The sequence below is a fragment of the Epinephelus lanceolatus genome, chromosome 6 (genome assembly GCF_041903045.1).
Source record: "Epinephelus lanceolatus isolate andai-2023 chromosome 6, ASM4190304v1, whole genome shotgun sequence".
NCBI classification, from domain to species: Eukaryota; Metazoa; Chordata; class Actinopteri; order Perciformes; family Serranidae; genus Epinephelus; species Epinephelus lanceolatus.
Genome location: NC_135739.1, coordinates 21,296,617 through 21,324,046, shown reverse-complemented (window position 1 = coordinate 21,324,046; position 27,430 = coordinate 21,296,617). Strand labels below are relative to the sequence as shown.

Below are 27,430 nucleotides of genomic sequence, written 5' to 3'. Positions count from 1 at the left end.
AAAATTGACATCTTAAAACGTCTTGTTTTGTCTGACCAACAGTCCAAAACCCAAAGTTTATTGTTGTGTTTGACAAAGAAAAGCATCAAATCCTCATATTTGAGAAGCTGAATTGATTATTCAATTGAAGATATTGGACGATTCCTTCAATTGAGTAATTGATTAATCATTACAGCTGTAATTTCATGTAATGTAACAAATTTAAACCCCATGTACATGTACTATCAGTTACAGTCCAGCGTAATTAGGTTATATGCAGCATTAATGTATGTAAATAAATTATGGACCTTCTGCTGACAGAAGCAGATCTTTTTTTTTTCTTTCAGGACAACTGTATTTTTCAACTTTGACCCTCTTTAAAATTTGGTATCATGAACAGAAAATCCTCACCTATCATTCCGAGGCATAGGCGTCAGTACCTTTCTAAGACTTTTCTATGACACCTTCCACCGAGACAGAGCAGTGAGGCAGCTCCTGCTAACAGCGTTCCAGTACCTGAGAATGAGACCAGCGTCAGGTTGAGATAAGAGTCAGGAGGGGCCGAACCCTGCTCCCATCTTCCTTAGCTACTGGAAATGAGTCAGATATGGTTGTCAGAGCAATGTCAGATGAGATGATCAAATCCTGGACAAGGTTAACTGAAGGTTATGCAAATGTTGGGGTACTGTTCGGAAAGACATGAGACAGGGGGAAGTCTGAATTCTTCCAGACTGTGTAGTTGGAAGAATGACTCACATTTATGGGCTTTCGCTGAACACTTGTCATATCATGATCTTATACATTATGTGACCTTAATGCCACATCTGCAGCAATGATCTTGAGCTAATAAAAAATACATCTAATACTCGTTTAGTTAAACGAGTACAATGGACAAAAGAAATATTCCCTGTGGAAGTGTTTAAGATGTGACAATCTAATCAAAAGAGAGCCACTGGGGCCGAGGATTACAGAGTGAAGAAATAATATCTTCTTTTAAGCTGGTGCAGAGATAGCATACTTTTTCTCTGACAGCTCTCTCTCCTTGTGAAATAGCTCTTGGACAAATTAGCCGAGCAGTTTCTTCTAAAGTCGACCGGAAAAAGCACATGTCGCTGAGGGCGTCTGCTTCAACACAGCCCCAGACTCAGGAGAGTAAGAAGGGATTCAGATTAACTTCATTTAGTCCAACGGGAGTGTCCTTGAAGCAGCTTCAAGTGGGCCGAAGGTATCCCTCCAGCACATCTTCGACTCTGACTGGACTTGGTGAACAAGAGCTCAGTCCGGCACTTCTTCTTAAACTCCTTTCACTGAAACCCAAGAGAACAGGAGGGCAGGATATACTGTACTTTAAGCTTTTCACATTTGCTTCTAAGTGCAGTCTCCGAGGTGACATTAGTGATTCCATACCATGATTTTGTGTCACCCTTGGATTCATTTCTTATGTTTCTCCTCCCTCTGCTTGGCACCTTATTCCATCACCTTCTTTTATCCTATTCATCCATTGGGATTCAGTTCATGGATTTGTGGTGTGATTTTTTTTTTTTTTTCACTTTCTCTCCTCCATTTCCATAAGGCTTCCACTGAAAACCCCAAGCCCAGGCATGGAAATGGCAGTCAGGGGAAAAAAAAAAGGAGAGAAAAAAGATAATCAAATATTGAACATTCATTGGGGGCCCGAGTGTGTGTTCTTCAGAGATCCTCTGTTATTCACTTTGAGAATATTCTGCTCATAGAAAGCATCACGGCGCTGGTAGTGGCAAGGGGTGGGGTGGGAGGGCTTCTCACGTCCGAGCGGCCGCTGTCTCTGCAGGCTATATTTAATTGGACTCTCATTCGGTATCTTCCAGGTTCGTCCTCCTTTTGATCATGAAGACGGTCTTGGCAACAACGTGCATGCTTGAAAGCCAGAGGGAGGCTTGTTCATGCACTTTGCACTCTGCTTCGCTTCAATCCATCAGTTGACAGGGAGACAGAGAGATATTCTCCTGCCCCGCTCCTTACATGCAAAGCTACAATCTACCTCTGTTCCTACTGACAGGCTTTCCATGTGACTCGTAAGTCCTCCATCGAGATGCAACTGCCACAGCGAATTAAGAGGAGGCCAGACAAGACGAAATACCATGACTAAGGATAGAGAGGAAGACTGCCACGATAGCTGACGCAATCATAAACCAAGAGGTACAAAGAGGCTTGAAGGTTATCTGCAGCCCACATTCAGCTCAACACCCCAATTAACCCTAATTACTGCCACACTTTTCAGACAGATGAAAGTTAATAGAATCTGAAACTTTTGTCATCATGGGAAAATTGTCTTTGGGTAGTGACAGTAATTTCAGGCTTTACAAGAAAGTCATTAGCGGAGCTATTTGGCTACTTCCTCTCATCTGCCCACGCAAACTGAAGGACTTTGCTAAGACCCAGGGGGCTGTTGACACACCTGATCAGGGCACTCAGCAGAGGAGCGATACTTGAACAAGAGCGGGCAGGTGTGGTCAACAATGGAGACCCCAAAGACCCAAGCCAACAGACCCACTGTGACGTGTGGCAAAGGCTGCCAAGAGCTCTGCGAGTGTATGTGTCACGTATGTGTGTGTACATTTGCCTGCATATATTATCCTTGAATTCAATGAGTGAAGAAGTTCAAGTAGTCAGAATGTGGAGGATTTCCAGACTTGTCTTCCAGAGAAGCAGTTTATGTGTATGATTACATATTGTACTGGAAACTGTAAAATAACTTTCCACTTCAGCCTTTAAGAGATGTCATATATTGTATGCAGGTGTCAGTAATGGTTGCGTTCTCAAACACAGCTAGACGAGAGCTGGTGCATTAGGATATTTCACATTTCTTAAATTTCCTCTGTGGATTAAATCAACTCATCTAATAGGAATCACTTCCTGAACCACTGTTTCTCCACTGGTTTCTGTGTGGCATTCAGCTTAGTTCAGTGAAGTGGTGACATTGACCAGATAAAATAAACTTAATTATCCTTTATTATTTAATCATTTATTAACAAGTTTGCATTAAAGGATGGATTCACACTTTTTCCTCACATGCCCATATGTGCACTGAAAGTTGCAGTAGTTATTACTGGTGTCCTAACTTTGGCCCCAATGAAACAGAGCGTGTTTTAGCAGCCTGGGGTGACTTTTTGTAATTGTTTCTAATCTCAGTGAAGAGTTCTGCCTGCTGCTTTTGCCTTGCTGATTGCCTCATGAAGCTCTGGCGAAAGTTCAGCCAGGAAGACGATACTTTTCATGCTCAGTTTCTTTCTCTACCTCCCATTCACTCCTACGTGACATTGTCTGGATAGGTCACTTGAATCATCAGCTGATTCACAATCAATCGATAGTACAGTGACACACCTTCTCTGTCAGCCTATCATCTTACCGCTCCTTTTAAATATGGTTCTTTCTTTGCCGTTGTTTTTTCTTGCTGCCATCATGCGTACCCACCTATTCTTTACGGATTCATCAGCCTCATCTGCCTCAGCATCCATCAGCCTCAGAGTCAGCAGCCACCACCACCACCAGTGTCTGGACATCTTGCTGCCGCTAAGACGTCCTTCAATCACAAAATATCTCCCTCTGGTGTCCAAGCACCAAAGATTTCTGTTAATCAGCACAAATCATCTGTTGATCTGTACATTAATATTCTGTATTAAATATTACCAATACTTCATTCTCCTGTCTCTCATGATTGACATGTTTTTATGCTTTGTGTACCTCATGTTTTTGCAGGAGCACCTGACGTCATTGGCATTTTGTCCCATTGTCCAGTCAGATGAATTGAGAGTAGGGCCTTTTGTGGTGGCGATGACAGCAAGTATTAGCCTACATGGTTTGTGTGAAGCATTGTCTAAGCATCGCCAGCTTTAAGACACGTCTGAACAAATTTGAAACCTCTTACTTTCTAACATTAAACCAACTGTAATTAGGCCTGATGATCAACAGCATATTGTGGAACTGTCCCCAAATCATCCTGAAATAAGCCTTGGACTGACGTCATCTAGGCAAAGCTCCTGAACCACCTGGCGGTATCCCCTGTGATTTCTCCTCTATTTGAGGGTCTCATACCCACATTAATCTCTGTTTCCTGTGACCAATGTGATATTTGGAAACAACCTCTTCCTATCACTCACTCAGCAAATTCCCTCCATCTGTCCATTTTTATGCAAATTTTAAGTTACAGATGTGTGAGTTTACTGAACAGCAAAATAGCAGTTAAGCTAAGGACAGGATGTTTGGTGGTTGCCTAGCAACAATTACAAACAAGAGGCAGCAAGCTTTTAAAAGCGTTTTGTCTGATCAGGGCAGGCTTCAACAAAAAAAAAAAAAAATAGTGTGGTGTGCCGTGTGTTGTTCTGTCTGATCAGGACCTAATGTGACTCTAATGTGAGATATGAAGGACAAAATCCACAATCCTCTTTCCATGTAAAAAGACTTTACAAAGTTTAGCAGAAGTTAAGCTAATATGTGGTTTCAATGTACATACGGGCATGTGAGTATGTGAGCAAACAGATTCTATCCTTTAAATGTACAGAACTTGTTAGCTGGATGTGGACACAGCTTGACAGAAATAGTTCGAGTTTAGTTCGAGTGTGAAACACTGAGGGGGGACAAATGATCGTTGCGTAACAGTCACATGACTTGTGCATGCACACGCACACACTCTCATACACACACAATTTACCCTCTCATAGAAAGCTTATGCATCAATGAGAAAATAATCCTAATTGCTTCTCTTCTATCTGAAGTGGCAGCGGGTTGCGACTGTTCCCTGCATGCCTGATGGAGAGATGTGAACCGTTTGTGTCGTGAAACTGCAAACCACACGATGCAAGCCGAGCCATTCTCTGTCTTCTTGTGACAAGAAGAGAGTGGTGCTTAGGTTGATCATGGCGCTGATGCAGTGCAGGTGAGGTGCTCAGCTCCCCACTGAGGCCACTCGTACTGAAAATGCACTCGGGGGTAGGATGCTCTTGATAAAAGCGTTGAGTGAAAAGGCATAGTTAAGCATGAGGCAGCGGGGTGATCGGCTGGTGATGTGCAGCAAGCTGGCCGAATGGTTGCGGTGTGGACAAACAGTGCTCCAAACAGTCTTAAAATGCTTCCTTCTCCTGTCTCCTTCCTTTCAGATACATTATTTACAGTTTTAGACATCAGTTATTTGAAACATATCCGATTCTCATGCTGAGTACATCAATCCAAACATAACTTATTTAAGTATTAGTGAGGGAAAGGAGAGGAGGCCATGCTAGACTGTTGGTTGTGCAGCCAAAGCAACCATCAGCGGGCAGGTGGGACCAAGCCTTTGTTACAGCTCAGCTGAAAGCGGGGAGCAGGGACGGTGCTGGAAGATGGGGGGTTTAGCGGAACTAAACCAAGCAGAGACCTGCGTCGAGGGGCGAAGAGACGGAGGAAGAGGAGGAAGAAGCGGCAGCGACAGCAGCAGGGGTGGAGCCATGGGTAGAGGCTGGTCCAGCAGCGAATGGAAAACTTTTTTACACAGACATATATAGACAGAGAAGAAATAAGGACAGTGCAATGCATGCTTAAATGGACTCTCAACGATTCCTACTGCAAACATATGGATACACCAGTGTGTCATTTTGTGCATGCTCGAGTTATTATCTTAAAGTCCTCACATACTCCACTGATAAATTTATGTTCTGGAATCTGTCCTCAAAACAAATACGCTACGATAAAACAATCAATAGCAACAGTGTCAGATTAGTCAAAACATAAGTAGCTCCACAACCGTACACAAACCCCACATACTTTTTTCAACAGCTGAGGTTTTTATACTGTAAGTGATAGCCTGTTAAAATATGCGCAAGAGTTATGAATCATGTAAAGCGAGGCCCCAGGAAAAAAAGAGCTCTCTCCCTCTCTCGTAAGGTCATTTGCTGCACAGGCTCATCTGGGCTCTAATTGAATTAAGCAGGCCTCGGGGGGCCCCGGGCTAACCTGAGCGCTAATCTGTGGGCCATTATTTCCTGTTAACAGCACACTCCCTCTCTGCCGCTCCCCACCCTCCTTCCCTCCCTGTCTGCCAGCCCAAAGCATATGTGCTTTAAAAGTTCACTCACTACAAACCTGAGCTGCTGTCTCCTGCGGGGATCAACCTTAAAAATAGAATGAGGCTGATTTTTTTGTGTGTGTGTGTGTGTTGTTTGTTTTATCGGGGTTATGTGATGAAGATGATGGCTCTAAGTCTCCATGGAGGGAAGAGGGGAAATGTTTCCTAAGAGAGGTTTAATGATGATAGCTGCTGAAATCAGAGTTTTCTTCTGTATGTCAAAGTTTGTTAATTCATTTATTTACTCATGTTAGTTTTTTCCAGTGCTTTTAAATGGAGTTTTAACAAAGTTCATAAGGCTTTAACAAACATACATAACCATTTGCCATCTGGGCTTAAATAACCAGAGTAAGACACTAAAATAAAAAGGATGTAAGGATGCAAATCTTTACCCAGACCCAGTATCCTGCACCCGGTATGGAGTGTGTGTTGTATGGATTTTCAGTGTTTTGATACACTTATGACCACATCTACAGTGTACTAGTTTAATCTGAAAGTGCAGGCAATATAAAATACAAAAATGGTATGGGTCTGAAGACCATACAGGCTCTGAGATTAATGTCCTGTCCAGAACAAGAGCTCAACATCTTGCACGCGGACAGCTTCAACCTGGGACCTACCAGTTGACTCTTGAATCCCATCGAATCCTTGACTCTTATCCAGCCACCCTACTATATAGTGAACTATCTATCACAACAGTAAAGTTATAGGAATCTTTAAAAAATAAAGAGCTCAGTTGGAAACCATCAAAGGGGCTGGGTGTCCTTCTCACCTGGTGTCGTCCCATTCGGGGCTGAGTCCGGTCAAAGAGCCACGAGACTCTGAGACAAACTTGTAGACGACCAACAGGCAGTCTCGGCACAGCTGGACCAGGCGGCGGCAGCACTGCAGCTCCTGGGGTGAAACCACCTCGCTGCTCTTACTGAAGATGGTCTCCCACGATGAGCTGCATAGCAAACGAGAAGGCACGCACACACACGGGGCGGAATTAAAACGAGCAGTTATAGATTAGCATCACGGTGAATGTATCAGTATGCGCAAGTGTACAGCACATGTATATCATGTTGATGCATGATGCAGGCACACAGATTAAGTCAGACTTATTCATATGTATGTAAATATGTTCTCTAATGTGTGGCCTTTACTGTACGTGTGTGTATTTACATTTGCATACGCATACACACACGCTCGCAGACATGCAGGGAGACACAGAGAGGAAGGATGAAACAAATCCAAGTACAGTTAACCCCCTTTACAACCCCGGACATACCCCTAACTGTGCGAGAGCTTCAACAACTGAGACACACAACCCCGGGGGGTACGTTTGATGTCTACCCCCTTTTACTCCTTGGGAGGTGGGAGGCGCTTCCTCTGAAAGGGTTCAAAACTGTGTTTCCATTCTCTTTCTCTAAGTCGTGTTCAAAGCCTGTTGAATTCATCGCCCACAATAGCTGCTCGGCCGTTTGATTGTTGTTAAGTCCCTCAGATAAAATATCAAACAAGAGACGGGGGGAAGGGTGTGGGGTGCTTTTCGAGGTGCACCGCTTCTCCGGCGCTGCGTGACATCGGGGCCCCCTGTTGGGTTCATCCATGTTTGGGCCGTGGCCCTGTTGTAGAGAGGGGCTGGATGATAGGCTAGCAAGCTAGCTGGATCATCCAGGGCAGGCTGTAGTCAAACAAAAGCTGCATGGGGCCCAGCATGCCGGGGGTAGCTGAGGCTAGGCTAGGCTAATCCTCCCACGCATCTACCCTTCCACCCAGTCTTTTCTATACGTTTTTTCCAGTCACTCTCATCTCTGCTTTTTATCTGTCACCGGGTCCCTCCCCTTCTCGCCTTCTGCTTATCTCCCCTTCATCTCTATCACCTGCTCACTGCCTTCCTCACTCTCCCACAATTACGACTGCCAAGGAACTAAGGGAGGAAGAAAATGGAGAGCTGTGGGCAGCGACTTCAGTTACACCCTCTGAGCCCTCTGTGTCGAGGGAAACACGGCCACCGAACAACTGAACTGTAAAGAATATGGAGGGGACGAGATGCGAGAAGGTCACACCTTCATCACAGACAAGATGGAAAGCTACCAGCACAGCAGCTGTCAGGCTTGTGTGTGTATATGTGTGTGTGTCTATGTGTGTGTGTGTGTGTGTGTTTTTTTTGCTGTCTGTATGACTTTGCTTGAGAGTGTTAATGTGTGCAAATTCAATGTATGGAAACCAACTTTGTCCGTCTCTAAGAAAAGCAAGATTTATGTTTAAGAAAGTCTATGTGAATCACTGCAGGGAAACAGTAGTTTTGAGTGTCTGTGTGTGCTTGTGTGTGCGTGTGTGTTTGTTTATCTGCTTTTTGGGGGTTTCTATAGGAACATGATCAAGTTGGCTGTCACTGCAGTGACTCATCTTGTAGGAAGCCACTTACTGCCACATCAAAAAGTAGGAAAAGAAATAAATAAAAAGAAGCCCCAATGAAAACTTCAAAGTATCTGATAACAAACCATAGTAAAAGAACTAAGAGGCCCTCATTCACCTCCTTCCTGCTTCCATTCCTCCCCTCTCCTTTTCTTGCTCTCACCTGTGAAAAAGCCCTGATTAACAGCCCAGATTTGTGACCTTAATTTGCACCCTGTCTCCACAGAGTAACATGTTTCTTTCATCCCCAAGAGCTTTCAGGAAAGTGTGGCGGGGTCTGGTTGGTCTGTCACTCATTCTCTGTCATTCAGCTGCAGTTGCTTCCCTCTGAATAAATACTGAATAAAAATGGCAAATTGTCCCTGCTGTCACTGAAAATGATACATTGACGAACACTGGGCTTAAGGACACGGGGAGATTGCACGTGGTGCGTGAACTTCTAGTTATGGAGATGAAAGAGTGGTGTTATGCAGTGAATAGAGTGGTAATTGGCCTGCAGTGTGATGACTTGTTTGTGCTGATTCAGAAGAATTAGTGTCCATGAACATCTCAGCAGTGTTCTTTGTGATACTCTGAGCAAATTTTCAATCTCTCTTTTGATTTTCTTGTCTCGGCTTGTTGGTCTTGGTTTAAGTCACCAATTACAGATAAAACTTTGATTTTTTGCCGTTCCTCTCTCTCTGAGGGCAGGCCTTTCCCTCAGACCTTGGATTGTGATGTGCAGATGCGGAGCAGGGGGGGTTCCAGCCACAAATGTTTTCTGAAAAGCCCTGAATCTTCAAGGTTTTTAAAACACTTTCAACTTTTTGTCATTCCAATAATAAACCATGCCCATGTTGCTCCCTATAGAAGTCTAATATCGCTTCTGTTTGCCCAAATTCAGTTCAGAGTGTTGAAGACCACATGTACTTAGCAATGTTGGGGATCCTCAATTTGCAATTAGAGCAGCCCAGATTATTATGGCATGGGTTCATCTGTCGCAGAGTTGTCGGCTTAACATTCATTCTGTGAACTCTACTCCAGCATAGTGTAACAAGAACAGGTTTCAAAAACACCAACTTGTTGCCTTACCTCTGTTTAAAGCAACTTAAAAATAGTAACTTTACACAACGTTTGCCTCTTTTTAGGCAGCAAGAGTGAAAATTAAGCCTTGCTTCGACCAAATACTTTCAGTATGGTACCTTGGGAACCAGAAGTACCCTTCAGACATGGTACCTAGACCCCCACTGCAAACAGTACTCTTAAATGTGGGCGGGGTTGTTGTCGCTCACTGCTCTGTCCAGCACTCACTGTATTTCCTGACAGTGACACAGATGGAAGTCTGCACCTCGTTCATCGTCCACAGAACAAGACAAAATAAAACAGGCTGCAGTGAGAGTCTCTCTCCATGGGATATTTAAAAATAGTGGATATGAGCATTTAGTCCTTCTCAGGCAAGCTCACGGGTTTAGTGTTGCTGTAGCCCACAGGCACAATGCTCCACGATGCTTTTTTGTTTTTCTCAGAGTGAAGATTAGAATATATGCAGTTCACATAACCTGGCCGAAATGAATATATATAAACACTTGAAGATCCACTCATTACTGAAAGTGTATGTCATATAAAAACTACAGTGATGGTCAAAGTTGTCAGTGAAATTTAGGGTGTGCTGATAGATTCACGTCGTCAACTCTTGCACTGAGTAACATTACAAGTTAACGTTCCACCTTAAAAGTTGCTGGCAGTCGGCCCAGTGAACGAAGTTATCTTTTCTCCGACTACAGCTGTTGCAAGAGCCACCAAAACATCCTTTCATCTTATAGTTACAGTTTACTTATTAAAACTCTCCACAGTATGAACAGTGGATACATGAGCCTTAAAACCAGCCACAACTCAGCCCTGAGCAGAGTGACCGTCCCCTATCGATTGATCATTGGACTGCAGTGTTCACAGCTCCACCCTTTAGTACTAGATCTGTGTGCTAGGTACCCCAACAGAGGGGGGACCAAAATGGGGATGGTACAGAATTGCTCCATTGGTACCATCCACAACTTTTCACAGTGGAAACAGAAAAAAGCGTACCGAACTGAACTGAACCATACTACTCAGTGGAAATGGGGCTTTAGTCATCCTTGACATTTGTTTTTTTTTTGTTTCAGAGTGATGAAGACAGTGTGAGAAAAAGTTAATATGAAATAGTAGGTAGGACTTTACAGGATGAGTTTGGAAACTATCAAGTTTTTTCCAAATGAAGTACAGATTTTTAGGGATTGTATTATCTCAAATGGCTTGACCATGCCCCCAGACCCCCTAGGTTTGTGTTAAGCCCCGAATGTTTACAATGTCCGGCTCTGCCCTTGGTGACATGATCAAACAACATTTATTATCTCGCCATCCTGGCCTACCCAGTGTTGGAGAAGCAGTTCCACAGGCCCTGTCCATGACTCCAGAGCAGCCGGTTGAAGACGCGGTTAAAGAGCCGGTAGAGGTGGAGACTCTCTACGTCCGGCTCCCTCCAGATTCGTTGCAGCGCTGAGCGTACATTGGTCCTTACGATGTCCAACACCTGAGTGATAGAGAAAGTGACAGGGAGATGGGGGGAACAAACAAGAGAGCAACAAAGATTTAAATTAAGCATCTGATAATGACGGAAATTAATGCTGCAAGACAAAAGGTGACAGAATTTCTAATTGATATGCATGAGCTGGCATTTGTTCCAACTAAGATTTCTTTCTCATTTTTTTTATCTTACCTTAAAATTTGCAATCACAGAGGCTAATGCATTCACTCAGCAACAGAGAGCAGGCTGGCATTAATGAATAAACAGATGGATGCATGCACAGGAACACCAGCACATATGCACAAACACATCCTGCATACTTATTTAATCAGACCTCACACACATGTAGTGAGGACTGGAGCAGGTTTATCTCTGCATTCATGTTAAAGCATGCGCAGACATATGTGTACTTTGTGTGTGTGTGAGTGTGTGTGTGTGTGGCTGTGGTAGGAGCAGGACAAATAAAAATGCTGGGGCAGACAGTGGAGAGCATGGGAGAGGACTAATTGCTGCAGCGACATCAGTCTTGGAGAGAAGGTGTCAGAAGTTCTCAGGCGGTCTGAGGACACCTGCGCCAGCCTTCCATCTCCCCTTCTTCGTTTTTCTCCATCCCTACCCACCTCACTGCCTTCTCTTCCTCCCTTTTTCTTTCTCTTTTCACCCCACTCAGAGTGCAGCGCTGTGGCTCTTTTAACTTTGATTCCTCGCTCCTCATTACTGACATGCCCGTCTTGACTGTGTGTGCTTGTGCGTGTGTTTGCGATGCGAAGAGGCAAGATTTCCCCACAGCAATATGAGGCGAGCGAGACACACGCATACACGCTCAGACAAACTGATAGATGAGTAAACACACACACACAGATATGTTTTGGTATGGTAATCAGATGGCAGAGCGGTGGGCGCTACATTCCTGACCTCTGCCTGCTGCTCATTAGGCTGCTCCACTCCAAATAAAACATTGGCTCGCACCGCCACAGCCCACAACACAGCCGAGCACAGTTGTGCAGAAAGCAGAGGCTGAGAGATCACATCATTACTGACACGCCTACTGGATGCCATTCCACGTCTTGTCCCCCTCTTCTGTTTTGTTTATATCCTATTTGGTGTCTCTACCTCTCACTGTCTGACATGATAATGATCTTCATGCTCCGCTTGTTGTTGTTTTTTTCTCTGAAGTTTGATTTGGGGATTATTTTAGTATTTTAAAAGTTGTTCAAAGGAATAGGTAGGAGCGGTGACAATCTGTCATATTCACCAGTCTTAACAAACGTCCATCCTATATAGTGACAGTATAGACAGTGTAGGAACAAGGGCAACGGCAGGATATTTACACAGGTGTAAAAAAGATAAATTTGGCCTATTTTTAAAACATTAAGACATATCCAGAAGTGAAGCAGGAAGCATAACCTCAGATAATAATCTCTGAGAATATAACAATTATTAATTAATAAGTGTTACTACCTAGACGAAGCTCAGGTTTTCTCACTCAAACATCAGCTCTGTGTCTTTCTCGAACACACACATACCTGTCAGATCTTTCTTTTCTATCTATACGGTTGAGGACATGCTGATCTGTGCAGCACAGGGCAACATTTCCAGCAGCCTATCCTTCAAACCATCAGGATAACTATATGTTTTCTATTTTAAAAGTCATCTTATTCTTCTCTCCTTTGTTGAATTGTCTATCATTATAAGTTGAAGTTGCGATCTAGTCCACTTAGGAAGTGGCATCCTCTTATCCAGATTCTAGCAAATATCGTAATGACAGGTTTGAAATAATCGGGTGTCCTTAAACGTATTTTAAAGTAGTTCAGGATTTTAGATGGATATTGCGCTGAGCATCAGTTGCTACCGAAGACAGCAACTGAACTCTGGATGATTATGTCAGAAGTAAACTGACTCAGACACCTTGTAATCTGATATCAGCATAAGACTCACCTTCCGTTGTTTGGTAGAGTCCAGCTTCACCAGCCAATAGGAGGCCACCTTTGATTTATGGTATTTCCAGTTGTCGAGAATCTGTGGAAGAAAAGTCAGGGTTAGAAAATGAAACAATATTTTGAATGTGCACACAACTTCTTTTAACACAGAATTACTTTAAAAGTAATATTACAATCAAGTAACACATTTAAAAACACCATCAGAGTGTTTTAAAGGAACAGAAAAGAACACAGCAGGTCTGCTCCACTGCCATTTTATTACATCTGCTGTTTCCTCGCAGTCCTCCATCAAAACCCAGGGTTACTACAGCATTCTTACAGGGCAGTCATTGTGCTGTGCAGTTCAATCACTGCCTACAACGACCGTAAAATCAGCATATCAGGCTGCCTGCTAAGCTAGAGCACAGTTAAACTCCATTACTTTCTTTCAGTGTTTTAAACCCATAAGAATGTACAGACTAAATCTAGAGCTCATTCCCACCATCACACATCCACCCTGGCAGACGTTCTTTCACACTTCAGCCCAGACATGAACTCTGTAACATCTATGGGTTCATCTATCCGTTAACGTAATGCATTTCTGGCTTTCACACATGGATCCCCATTATGGAAAAGTTCCATTCTCGAGCATGACAGGATCATTACTGATACAGCTTCGATGCTTGTCCGATACTTGGGAGCGTGTGATACTAGGCAGCTGAGGGCATATAATGAGAGGGGACAGATTGTTTACTGTGGCACATCAGAGCACTGATCAGACCAATTTCAAGCCAGTTTTACAAGATACTAAATTTTATGTCGCAAAAGTCTTCAGAGTCAAATCTCCCGCTTCACAATTGGTACATAAAAATGCACACTTATATTCCACTATTAATTTGAATGTGACAATATTCTGAGTTTGTTACAGGTCTTATAAATGGCATATTTTGTTTGAATAATCTGAATTAGGCTTTATTCTATATGAAGCAGTTTGTGATTAAGACGTGGGATATGTTGATATTATTCTGGTTGACATTCTTTGGACACGTATACAGCGCATTGGGAATATGCGTCTCAACTGGGGTTTTTACTGCAGTTTGTGGCACCCTCTTTTGCCTGTTAATGGTCAGCTCTGTGTGTCTCTACGGGTATGTTGTACACAAACCAACTCCGCAACAAATTGCAAGGCTAGGGTAGAGATGCATGCCCAAAAGAAAAGGCCACGTTTCTAGTAGAAAAGAAAATATCCAACTACTTTTAAACATTATGAACGAATTGGTTATCAACAGGTTTTGGATTTGCAGAATTATCTCAACGCCGACCTTTTCAGGAAGGTCTTGAAGGAAGGAAATAGGGAGGCTGTGATGGCGCATTCAACAAGTCCGCCACAAGTGGAAAACTTTTTTAAAAATCCTAGCACAAGCAACAGCCATTCCATTTTTCCATATTTTGATATGGCGGCATGTTGGTGCAGTGTTAGCATTGTCGCCTCACTGCAAGAGGGTTTTCTGGTTCGATCTCCAGGATGGGGGAGCCCCTCTGTGTGGTTCTCCCTGTGTCAGAGTGGGTTTTCTCCAGGTACTCCAGCTTCCTCCCACAGTCCAAAGACATGCAGGTTAATTAGTGACTCTAAATTGTCCATAGGTGTGAATGTGAGTGTGAATGGTTGTCTGTCTCTATGTGTCAGCCCTGTGATAGTCTGGCGACCTGTCCATGGTGTACCCTGCCTCTTGCCAAATGGCAGCTGGGATAGGCTCCTACCCACCCCACGACCCCCAACAGGATAAGCGTGACGGAAAATGAATGAATGAAACGACAAGTAGCCACATGTTAATCACAGTATGCGTGTCTGCAGGTGAACGTATTAGTAGAATATTTATTTTCATTAGCCATGTAAACAGCTATGGAATATTGTCTTTTTCAGAATAAGGGCAAAAACAGGAATATTTTGTGCATATAAATGTAGCTAATGATGAGGCAGAGAGTTTAAAGCATCACTTTGATTTACTGTTTTTTTTACTGTCAAAACAAATGCATGTACATGTTAATTAGCTCGTAGGTGGCCTGCCTTCTAGGGAAAAATGACCTGAGGTCATGTTCAAAAAAACATCTAAAATGTGGCCAGCCTTTACAGAATACAGTGCTGGAGCAGACTTTTGTGTGTGGTATTTTTTCACAGCACAGCTCGGGGATAATAGAAAAATCCAGTCGTGATCTTTGGTTTTTGAGCAGAAAAACCCTATGTTTTGCGGGTATGTCAAAAATCCTTGGGGCATGTGTCGTTATGCTCAGAAGCTGTGTTGGATATTCCCATGCACTTGCTCCTAGTGCCAACATCACTGTGTACCTACAGGCACTGTTATTGTTGCTCTGTTGACTTAGTCTACATCTCCCCACTGGTGCACATAAACCTCTCACGTAGCATGTTAGATCCCCTGCAAACAGTGCTCCCATTGGGAAGCTCCAGTGTAAACTTTATGTTTACTCACACACACACACATGGACACACACACACACACAAAAACAATCCACCAGGATTCACAGATACAGAGCTGAGGTATACAGTGAACACTTTTGTTGGCTTTCCAGAAAGTTACTTGTTTGCTTGTTAAGTACACTCTCTCAATAAGAACCTTATGAACCTTGTCTGGTAAGATGTACGCCCATTTGTCACATTTGTTTTGTACAGAATGAACACATATTACCCTCAATTAAAGCACAACAGAACATGCACCATACATTTCACCTTTCAATGGCTCCAACTGCAACAAAAAAGCATGTTTTGAGTGAAAGATAAAAGAGGCAATTACTCGGATAGAAACACACCATTAGCCCAATTAGACCTCAACTTTAATGTGGGAAAACATAAATTGCCAAAGATTGTTTTCATGCCAAGTGAACACTCCTTTCTCTCCTGAGGCAAAGAGTGAGCCGTACAGGTGCAGTTGCTCATCTGCGTTTCCATGGCGCTCTCATTAGGGTTTGTTAACAGTACAGGTGTGGTGGTAATTGTCTCGCACGACCCCGACACACCCAGATGTCACGTACACACATAAACTGTTTTTGCTGTTCTTGTGAGGACATTGTTACGGCTCACGTTAATTACTTGGTGGCTTGCCCTGACTTAACCTTAATCATAACAAGTACATGCTTTACTCTCACCGTTATACAGCCTTTAACTTTCTCGTTATTAGGAGACGTTCATAATTAAATCAATATTAGGGATATTTTGTGCTTTATGACAATGGCAAATTACATTTATATTTGAATGTTATGGTGGTTGAGTCCAACATTTTAGGGCTGCCCCCTCAACACTGATTTTTATGTGATGGAATCATTGGTTAAGAAGCTCCCGTGTCATTTTGGGCTTTTTTTCTTCTTTTTTTGATGCATCATTGTAGAGAAACACAAGATTGGAAGGCTTTTGACCACCCTGCTACTTTATTTGGCTCAGAGTCGTGCGACAGAGGGATCACTGACCTTACATTTGGCCTGAAAGTCATCTTCAGGTTCATACTTTTGGGTTTCTACGAGACAATATTTACATGCTTTAATGCTCAAAAAAAGACTATTTGTGACATCACCCATTGGTTTGTGGACTCTCATTCTGAAGCCTCAAGTTCAACATTTCAGCCATCGCCATTTTGTTTTGTTTTTTGGAGCCAGAAGTGACCATACTTGGGTGAGAGGCTGGTGCTGTAGAGGGGTGAGGGGGTGGATGTGACTGAGAAGATAAGGACACTATTGGCACACAGCCTGTCAGTTAAAGCGGCAGTTAATTGCGTAACTTTAAGTCTAAATAAAATGTAAGTGGGTAAGTTTTATAAAATGTTACACCTTGTACAGTTGTAATGAAGTGAAAAATGGCTATAGACAGCAAAATCGCTTTTTATACCAGGCTGTAAACATGATTATTTTCTGCTATAGAGTTTGGCATTTTAACATAGGGGTCAGTGGCAGTTAACTGGCTTCTGGAGCCAGCCTCAAGTGGCCATTTGTGGAACTGCAGGTTTTGGCACTCATGTATTGGCTTCATTTTTGAGCCCCAAAGTTGACACTTGGTATTCACCCTCTGTCTGAGACCCTCTGTTTTAGCGCCCATCTCTTTAAGGCCCAATCTGCTCTGATTGGCCAGCGTTTCCAGTGTCTTCCGCATCTGCACTCTCTGCGTTTCTACACCGTCACTGCACCCAGCAGAATGACTAATAGAATATAGTGGCACTTTCTACTGTGAAATATCTCCAATAAAAGCTTCTCAACCAAAATCCGTAAGGAATATATGATCCGAAATAAGGAAGAAAATAACATCTGCAACCAAGATTACATTTCCTTGACGTTAGTGATAGCTACATGTAGCAGTGTATGTAATGTAAACACTTGCAATAGCGTGCCTGAAGTTGACGTCAGCTTGTCACTGGAAACAGAGTTATTCAGAACGATCTGAAGCCTTAGGTTTCTGCTCACAGGGATTACTTCTGCATACATTTGCCTCATTATTTGAAACTTTGGCCACATTTAATATGAACATCTGATACTGTGACATTATATATATATGACAGAAAATAAGGAAAAGCACAACAGGTCCCCTTTAAGTTAACATCTTCTGTTTTCTTCCAGTACACTTCTCATGTAGCCGACTTTTTTGGGCCATTGAACATGTTGTTTTGGTGGCATTTCTGTCATTAGTCAGCCTGGTGAAGACAGTCTGGCTGGCTGCTGTCCTTTCAGCACCACGGGAGCTGTGGTGCTGAACAGACAGCTGGTTCTGAGGACAGCTACGGCCGTAACGGAGGTCAGAGTCAGTGTGGACTGGATGGATGAACGCTTTCATAGTACTTTAGTGCCACTGATGTGTTGTTTCTGCTGTGAGTTGAAGGTGAGCCTCTGCCTCTCTTTGATTTTTTTTCTTCTTTTCTTACAAAATGTAATACCCCATTTCAGCCTTTATTTTTTCGTAATTTTAAAATTTTCTAAAATATTCTAAATAGACATTTGGATGATGAATGTATTGAACTACTGCTGCTGTGTTTCTGCATGGCCTGCGATACAGTAACACATAGTTGTAGTTCTCTTAAGTCGTGTTATATCTGCATTGTTAAATTCTTGGGCAGCCTGCTTCCAGTTGTACATATAAATGTCATCTACATCCATATGAGTCGAACACATGAGCCAATTCTTCTATTATTTCTACAGTGGTATTTTACAAAAACATAAAAAACACTGTTCAAACACACCAAATGCAAGGACAGAGAGATCTGACCAGAAATAGAGGAGGCACTGATTAATACAAAGGAGCAGTGGGGAATAGCGCGGGACTGCAGACTGAGCAACAGGTTGTCACTGGGGTCATTTGAAAGACGATGGGAGCCAAGCCAGAGCGGACAGGCTATTGTGGAGGGAGGCAAGGAGGTCACTTTTAGTTAGGCTGCAGAGTGACCGCACCTGGCCATAGTGGGGGCTCTGGGAATACAGTGGGCCTGAATATCTGTGCAAAACTTTTACTCCATGTTCACTCCCTCTGTCTTTCCCTTGTCTATTTCAGTCTGTTACCTTGTTCCGATTTTTACATCCTGTGTCTGCCTCTGAATCATTTTCATACACACTAATATAATAGAAACAGTGCACACACCTCATCCAACACAGCCTCGGCCTCTTCCTCGGTTTTGCCCGGAAACCTGATCCTCATGGCGGTGAGCGCAGCCAGGGTCTGACGCACCAGCTCGGCCTCCTGCTCTTTACTCCTCAGGTTTATCAGCGGATCTCCCTACACGCACACACAAAGTAGGGAGGCACCAATTAAGTATACACTTACACATTATTAAAGCAAAAAGGTTTTATTCGCCCCTTGGTATATCAGATCCAAAAGGACTGTTCAGAACATACACAATGTTACTGACGGAAATGGAAAATTATTTAAATAAGGTAAAGGACTGCCAGAGTCTGATTTAGTTATTAGGATAATTCAGTTTTTGGAGCAAAGTTTACAAAGTAGATACATTTACAGAAAGGGCTGCCACTCATTTTCATTATTAATTAATAGTATTTATTTAGGGAGATCATCCAAATCATTAATGTATGCTCCTGCAGCCACCTGTATAGTCACATATTTATTTTATTTTCTAATTTAATACCATTTTATTATTGCTAGAGCAATGCACTCACTGGTGAACCTATGTCCAATTTTAGATTTCCTGTGCCAGCATGCGCTTGTCGCCACATGTGTGATTCTCACAGGGAAGTCAAGTGTGCAAGCAGGTTAAGGAGATTGTCCTGTCATTTTGTGTACATGTGTGTGAGGATACAAGCATACAAGCGGTGCACTCTGTGGCCTTTTCAGTACAAAGGTTTTTCACTTACTGCTACTCTCAATGTTAAAAACTATTCTGTTCCATTTCAATTTGTTCCACTGTATCCAAAGGTACTTGTAAAGAAGGATGGGGAATGGAGAAGGCAGGCGGAAAGCAACAGATGGCAACATAATAGGAGACTACAGTAGGCCTATACAGTATTGAGGGAGCTGCTGAAGAGATTCCTAGTGGGCTGGCACACAATGTATGCCACAGGAAGAGGAAATCAACAATGGCAGACTTTGGCTAAATAGAAAGTAGGAAGTCTTGATTGTTTACTTTGAAGGGACGGTTCACCCCCAAGTCAAAAATACACATTTTACCTCTTACCTGTAGTGCTTTTTATCAGGCTTGATTGTTTTGGTGTGAGCTGCTGAGTGTTGGAGATATCGGCTGTAGAGATGTCTGCTTTCTCCCAGATATAATGGAACTAGACGGCACTCAGTTTGTGGTGCTCAAGGCGCCAAAAAAAAAATACAGTTGATAAACCCCTAAGTGATGTCTGTTTCCAGAAACTATGACCTGATTAATCAAGATAATCCACAGACCTTGTTGAACCACACCCACCAACCATATCACTGCACTGACAGAAGCGTGGATCCATTCATGGACAAGAGGCTTGTGACAGAGTGAGATGTAAATATAAATGGCGTCCTCCTTGGCTGAGCTGTAATGTTAGCTAGCTCAGTGGCGCTAGGTGAGCTAACAGTAGATGCATGCTTCCGTCTGCATGGTGATATGGAGGGCAGGTGTAGGGATAGGTATCGTTAAGATTTTATTGATACTACTATTTAGCTATTTTAGCCTATTTGTAACAATTCGCTTTTAGCCGAACTAGCGTGCTGTCCTTGTTTAAAACATAATATCAGCAGCGGTGGATGAGAGACTGTGGACAACACAGGTGAGAGGCTGTAGGGTGATAAAGGATTAAACGAAATTGTTAAAAAGTATCGATAAAAGAACTGATAAGGTCGGAGCTTATCAATACTACGGTCTTTGAGGATTTAGCCCCAGGGCTCAATTAATACCAGGTTTCGGTACCCATCCCTAGGCAGGTGTAGGGCGATCAAGAGATAATATTTCCTGCATGAAGCTCACAACAACAGGGTGTGTGGATTATCTCTCTGGAAAGAGACATTACTGTTGAGACTGGCAAATGTATGTTTTTGGCGCTTTGAGCACCACAAGCTGAGTGCCATTTAAATCCATTATATATGAGAGAAGGCAGACATCTCAACAGCTGATATCTCCAACACTCCGCAGCCCACACCAAAGCAGTGTAGACTGAGAAATAGCACTACAGGTAAGAGGGAGACTATGTATATTTTGGGGAGGGGAGTGAACTGTCCCTTTAAACCTACTTGGAGTAGTGGATCAGCAGAGGATTGCAACATTGAGCAATGTGACAGACCATTTGAAAATGAATTTCGTATACTTTTCTGTGACTGACAGCTTATCTGACACATTCTGAATCGTAAAGAGGTAAACCCAACTGTGTTTGTGTGTGTTGAGTATCTTACTATGTTGGAGTGGATGGTCCCCAAGCTATTGCTGTGAGGAACGCGGTGGGCGGAGCCACTGCGGCTCAGCGAGTGAGAGCGCAGCGTGGCGGAGCTCGGCCTGACAAGGGGAGTGGCCATGGGAACTGTGGGAGAAGGCCTGGTGGACAGTGCCCTCACCTCGCTGGGCGATGAGAGGGAGGCAATGGAGCGAGGGCAGGAGATGGAGCGCCTGATTGGACCGGAGAGTGTCGGGGAAGCAGAGGAGGCAGGGCTGGTTTTGAGTGACTTGATTGGAGGTTTCCAGTGTATGCGACCTGCGGGGAAACAGAGAGGGAGAGGGAGGAGGGGAAGAACACTGACTCACTGTCACACTTCAATTTCTTTTCTTCCCTGATCCTGTCTCAGTGCCCCAGTCACTGTCAAGCTCCCCTCTCTGCTTTCCATCCGTTGCCGGGTGGCTTTGGAAATGAAGTGTAGCTTTAAAAACTCCCATCGCCGCGCTCTGGCACACTGGCCCAGTGGCCCAGTGTGTGTGTTATTAACGACCGCAGCATGTGTAGTCGAAACCAGAAACTAAACAGTAGTCCTGTCTGGTTTGGGGATGGATTAAAGACCAGCAGAAACACACACGCACACATACACACATCTCACAGGAAATAAAGCTGAAAACCCACACTAACACTCTCCGTCACCCTTGAAACTCCTCCAGATTGTCTACCAGTCAGTGTATTAGTGTGTTTTCTATCCGTGCAGTGTGTGTGTGTCTGACATCAAGTGTGCACAGAAGCGATTATATGTTTTTGTGTGTGTGTGTGTGTGCGTGCGGCTGCTGAACCTTCCGAGGTTTGGATATTTTGCCAAATGAGAGCATTATGGGGCTTAGTCCTAGCAGCCTTTTGGTGGCTTGGTATGGAGTAGGGCTTGGCAGGGTTGCTGTCTCTCTTTGCACACGCACGTACACACACGCGCGGGTCCAAAAGTGGGGCTTTTTCATGGTTTTGTCCCTTATTTTGTGACAAATAGAATGAGCTCATGCAAGGGTCCTCTCTATTGAGCAGTAAAACCGTCGGCCCACAATGCAACCAGAGAATTTTTTCTTTCCAAGGTCGGCACATAGACTGCTGTGAAAGGTGCCCTCTTTCTCACTTCAAAGAGCTGAAAGTGAGTTATGTGTCTTATGCGAATTGGTGGGAATACTTGAGACTTATCACTCTCACTATAAAACCGGGAATATTTCAGCATTAAACTCAAGGTGTTTTCAAGGTAAACAACGAAAGGGGTCTTTTTTTTCCCCCCTTCCTTTTACTTTCAATCAAATTCCTCCGTCACCTTCCATTCACTGGAACTGCACTGTTCAGGGTACTTTTCTTTCCTCGAGTGCTTTTCAGTGCTTCAACATTTGTGTGTGTGTGTGTGTGTGTGTGTGTGTATGTGTGTGCATGTCCAGCTTGTGTGTGGAACTAGAACACTCCTTTACTGAGAAACTCAAACAAAGAGCCACTTTCGGCAAGTCATAGGCTATGATCACCTTGTTTACACTTTAATTAAAATCCAAGGACCTACCACCATTTTATCACATCAATTAGGCACATTAATAGTGGCGGGCTGATGAACATCTGTAATGTAGCCCCTGCTGGCTCACATCATCACAACCTGCGCCATGCTGCTGCTGGAGTGTGCGTGTGTGTGTGCGCTGTAAGTACTGATCAAAGCAAAACTCTCAGCATTTGTATTTAAAAAAGTGTGTGTGCATGTGTGTGTACGTATATGGAAATGTGTTCTGTACAACTATGAATATTTTTCAAACTGTATAAACGTGGAAAGTGTACCAGGCTGGAGTGGATGTCATGTCCTTGTAGCATTACAGGATCAATTCCAATTTCCCTATTGCATCATTGTGTACTGTACATTCACACTCTGTCGCTCCTGTCTAGGGCTGGGTGATATATTTACTATGTACGATGTATCCATATATTTTTAAGCAAGATATAAATTTAGACAACACCTTATCGATATAGGGTCAAGTTGTGTTACATAATGCACACCAGTGTGCATCTCTGATTGTGGGTGAGTATCTCTCTCAGTTCTCCAGCAACAGAGCTATAGCCTGACGTGCACCTCCCCAGGAATGTAACTACACGGCGCGGCGACGCAGACCTCCTGTTTATTTTTGTGAGCTGACACCATTTCCCTCAGTGGAATCACAGCTTTATTTACTTTTATTTCACAGATAAGAAACAATAAATTGCGAAGACAATAAAGCCTCCACAAAAATAGCATTTTTTTGTGTGTGATTTATCCTGGCTCCATATGAGTAGAGGAAATCTCCGCTATTTGCTAGGCTAATTTATACAATGTAAAATGCCATAGGCTTGTGCTTATAACTTTAGCATGTTGTACTTATTTGGAAAACGTGTTTAGTATAAGACAGTTTTGTCAGTGAACCTTGTGAGCTGTAATGGAGCTGAATTTTGTAACGTAACCTTTAATGTTGCTGTTGTCCCTGGCTTCATGAGAAGAGGAAAAGTCTGCTAGCTGCTAGGCTAATTTATACAATGTAAAATGCCGTAGGCTTGTGCTAAAAACATTAGCATGTTTTATTTGTGGGGAAAATGTGTCCAGCAAAAGACAAATGCTTTGTCTGTGAATGCTGCGAGTCATGATGATGCCGATTTGTATACTTGTGTTTAAAATCGTGGCTATTAAGCCATGTTTAATGTGTGTTTTAGGTGTGTTTTGAATCAACTAAACTTTACAGCACTTCACAGAAACCCTGCAGCCGACTAGTGTTATGGAGGTGGAACTGTTGTGAAGCTGCATATTTTCAAACGGGAATAAAATCCGTCTTAGCATTATATTCTTATCACAGTCTGATTTTTTAAAACTGCTTGTGACATCTCAAATGTAGTTTTGACTTGCAACTGAAAACATGTTGCCCATTTCATAGAAAATACCGAGATATATATCGTGTATCGCCAGTCAGCCTGTAAATACAGAGATGTGAATTTAAGTCCATATCGCCCAGCCCTACCCGTGTCGCTTTGTTCTGTCACAGTCAGGTAAGATGGAAATGGAGATAGATATGCTAAGACAGCAATCTTAAACATGTGTATGGGTCTGGTATCTTACTGTGCACATTTACACATCTGAAAAACAAGTTAGTTTTAGTAATTAAGCTACCCACTGTAATCAGACAGAAAGTTCTAGCTAAAAAAGAAAGGGCAGGAGGAAAAGAACAAGTAAAATGAGGTGAAAGCAAGCATACAAAACAACAAAGTAAACAAGAAAGCAAACAAAGCAAGAAAGGAAGATGGCAGGAAACAAGGTCCCTGTGAAACCCCAGCGCTCTGGCTCCCTAATGAAGACATTCTCAGACTCTTTTATACATCCTGCGGCTTTACCTGAGCGCTCAGCCAAGTTCTTGTCCTTGCTCTCCCCAAGGTCGTAGGAAACTTTCTTCTCCCTCTTCTCCCCACTTCTTCCTTCTCCTCCTCCTCCTACTTTCCTCCTCTCCTCCTCTTCTTCTTCGTCGGAGGAGGAGCAGGAATTATCGGCGCTGCTGCCACTGGTGAAGTCAGCCAGGTAGTCCGGTCGTTGACGTCTCGGTGTCTGGCTGCATTCTGGCATGGCGGTCATGGGCTGGCAGGGACAAACACAGAGACACGGATAGGCGTAAGACATAGGAAGGGCAGAATGTGCACACATAGATCCATATATGAGACGGATTTGTGCACACATCCACAGATGAAACAGACATGATAAAACGCATATGCTCCTTCTGTTCCTCTCACACACACACACACACACACACACACAAACTCACACATAATCATCTTTCTTCCTTTATCCTCATGGGAACCTCCACTGACTGTATTCGCTTCATAACCCTAAACCATCCAAAATTACTTCATCTGAGAAAAATGTTTTCCTTCCAAAGGTCTAAAACTCTCACAAGGACATAAGTACAAGAGTAAGTATATACACACACACACACACACACACACACACTTATACATAAAGACACTGAGATGTTGTCAACCTCCGTCAGCCTCTCCTCACCCTCAACCTATTACCATCTGTCACTGGGAGTCCTGGCGGTGACATGGCTAGCCCATGTGCCCATACGAGCTTATTATATATATTCCTTGCAGGATCATTATGCACAAATACACAAGTACACATGCATTCTTTTATAAGCCTGGCTGTAAATGTGAACAGGGGCATGAGTGGCTTTGTACGTTGGACAAATTTGTCCTGATTGGTTGATATGCAAAAGGTCAAAGTTTAAGTTTCAAAGTTTCTTTAGGTATGAAATGTTTTGCATTGCCTGTGAAAGCATCTGTGACACTTACTACATTCTGAAACACTAGCTGTGTCTTGTCTCTAAAAAGGACCTGTTAAGTTAAGTTTCAGGTTCACCCTCTGTCTGAGACACTCTGTTTTAGTGCCTGTCTCTTTGAGCCTCTTCTCCTGAAAAAGCCCAGTCTGCTCTGATTGGTCAGCATTTCCAGGTCTTTTGCGTGTCATCCTGACAGCTGAGAATATAATTGTCAGGTATTGTCCCCCCCTCTATTAAATATGAAAGGAGGCTGAAAATCACAGGACATGTGTTCTGATGATACAAGTCAGTGGTCCTGAAATGTGTGTTTCTCTTCTATAATACACATTCTACATCTCGGAGCTGAGGTCTTTCCACATACGGGCTTCCTTCGCCTTTCAAACAGGGCAGAGCTCTGTGGGAAACAGTAGGAGCGACACAGCCCGAGGGGGAACTGGGATCTGACACAACACCGGAGAGAAAAGCAGGTCCGTGGAGCTGTGCGCCGGACAAAAAAACAAGCGCGTCGCACCGAATGCGCGTTGCTACGGCATCGCTTTGGGTTGTGAGCGCACATGACGCGTGTCTGCATTGAAAGTAATGGGTTTGTGCACGCAAAAGACGCTACATCTGAATGCCCCCCATGCACACACACACACACACACACACACACACACACACACACACACACACACACTTTAACCAAGGTGGTGGCCAAAATCACCCAGACGGCCCGCCTTTGTCTTTGATAGGCAGGGAAAACCCTGAATATGCACTTCAGTCACATCATGTAACAAACCACGTAGGTCTATCAGCTGTGCACTCCGTATCAGACTGGAGACGTAACTTAAAAGATGGATGGGTACTTGCTGTCTTCCTACATTTGTAACGTTTCTTTTTAAAGCAGAAAACACACCTTTTCTATTGTGATACTTAATAGAAATGACATACAGTATAGCCAACAGCATGCAGCCTAGCTTGTTATTAGTGATGGTCATTTACCAGAAACTTTTATCTCCCCGGCGAACTCCCTCAAGTCACCACCTATGTTGGCTTTTTGTAGTAAAGTAATAAGGTATCACACAGATAATTTCTCAATTTAACTTCATGAATTGGCTGTCATTAGTAAGTGACAGGTAGCCTGTCAGTGAACGCTGAAGCCTGTCGGTGAACAGTGAACTGCGTTGCATGCAGCCAGTTAAGACACCTCTGTCATTGGCTTTAAATCCAAAATAATGCCATATTGGTGCAGATTTAGTTTTCTCTGCCATGTCTCCTCTCGTCAGCCCCCCCCCCCCCCCCCAAAAAAACAACAACAACAACAACACATGAATGTTTTAGTGAACAAACACTGCCCCTCCCATCTCTGCTGAAATGTGATTTCCTTCATGTTGCAGCGCTCAGCTTAAGGCCTGTCGGACACTGTTGTCTCCGTTAGTCCATTTATAAACAAACATCATAATATGTTCATCACATTGACATATTGTTGATTATTAATGCATTAAAAAGTTGGATTTAGCGCTGTCAGCACAGGTTGCCGATGTAGGCTACTTTTTAATTTGCCAGAATATGTCATGGGAAACGTCGGTTCAGCCTGTTTGCATTAAATCAAACTGGTATAAGCTCGTACACTCGACCCAACCCTCGTCAGCTTGTCGCCAAAGTAGAGGAGTAGTAGTTACAAAGAGACACAAACCATGATCTGCTTCAGCCCTAAAACACAAACACATACGCTTTTTTTTTTCTAGTTAGGAGTTCATTAAGTTGAGTCTTGTCTATTTCACATCCTGGAAGGGGACACACTGATAGCATTAATAAAGCATTTACACATCTGTTATTCAACGGTTAGCTCGGGCAGTGCTGTCAGGCCACCCAAATTAATGGGCAGGAAGTGATCACAGGGCTTACACAGTCACCGCTGGGTAGCTGTGTGGGTGAGTGATAGAGGAGGATAGAGACAGAGAGAGATTAAATACATGAGAGGAGAATAAAAGGGAAGATGGGAACATCAGATTGATGGGGAGAGAAATAAAGAGGAGGACAAGGTGAATCTGAGTATGGGAGCGGAGAGAAACGGAGAGGAGGCATTGAATAGACGGGAAGAACGGAAATGAGCACAGAGAGAGAGAAAAGGACACTGAACAAAGTACCAGTGGAGAGAGAAGAAGAGACAGGAACAGACAGTGGATAAACAGTGCAAAGTAAGACAAAGACAGAAGGCCAGACACTGAACAGATGAGGAGAGAGAAACTTTGGATGTTGGGCTGAGAGTGATTGGGTAAAATCAAGCTAAATGTTGAGCTGAGGAATCCTCAAGGAGCAACTGAAATAAAGTACATGTAAC

The 27,430-nt window shown here is 43.3% G+C and overlaps 1 protein-coding gene across 5 annotated transcripts in view; it reads right to left on the bottom strand.

Moving 5' to 3' along the window:
- Positions 1-27,430, bottom strand: part of ttll7 (tubulin tyrosine ligase-like family, member 7) — an 85,101-nt gene that overhangs the window by 2,217 nt on the left and 55,454 nt on the right. For 2 of the 5 annotated variants that reach the window (XM_078168805.1, XM_033622752.2), the window contains 8 exons: positions 24,170-24,407; positions 20,787-21,082; positions 18,549-18,683; positions 12,939-13,019; positions 10,846-11,006; positions 6,831-7,004; positions 5,372-5,475; positions 391-495 (listed from right to left, as the gene is read on the bottom strand). In XM_078168805.1, coding sequence (XP_078024931.1) covers positions 413-495; positions 5,372-5,475; positions 6,831-7,004; positions 10,846-11,006; positions 12,939-13,019; positions 18,549-18,683; positions 20,787-21,082; positions 24,170-24,407 — 1,272 coding nt within the window. In that variant the 3' untranslated portion in view covers positions 391-412. Of the gene's footprint in view, positions 1-362; positions 5,476-6,830; positions 7,005-10,845; positions 11,007-12,938; positions 13,020-18,548; positions 18,684-20,786; positions 21,083-24,169; positions 24,408-27,430 lie in introns of those variants that run through there. The other 3 variants (XM_033622754.2, XM_078168806.1, XM_033622753.2) reach the window with 3 other exon arrangements.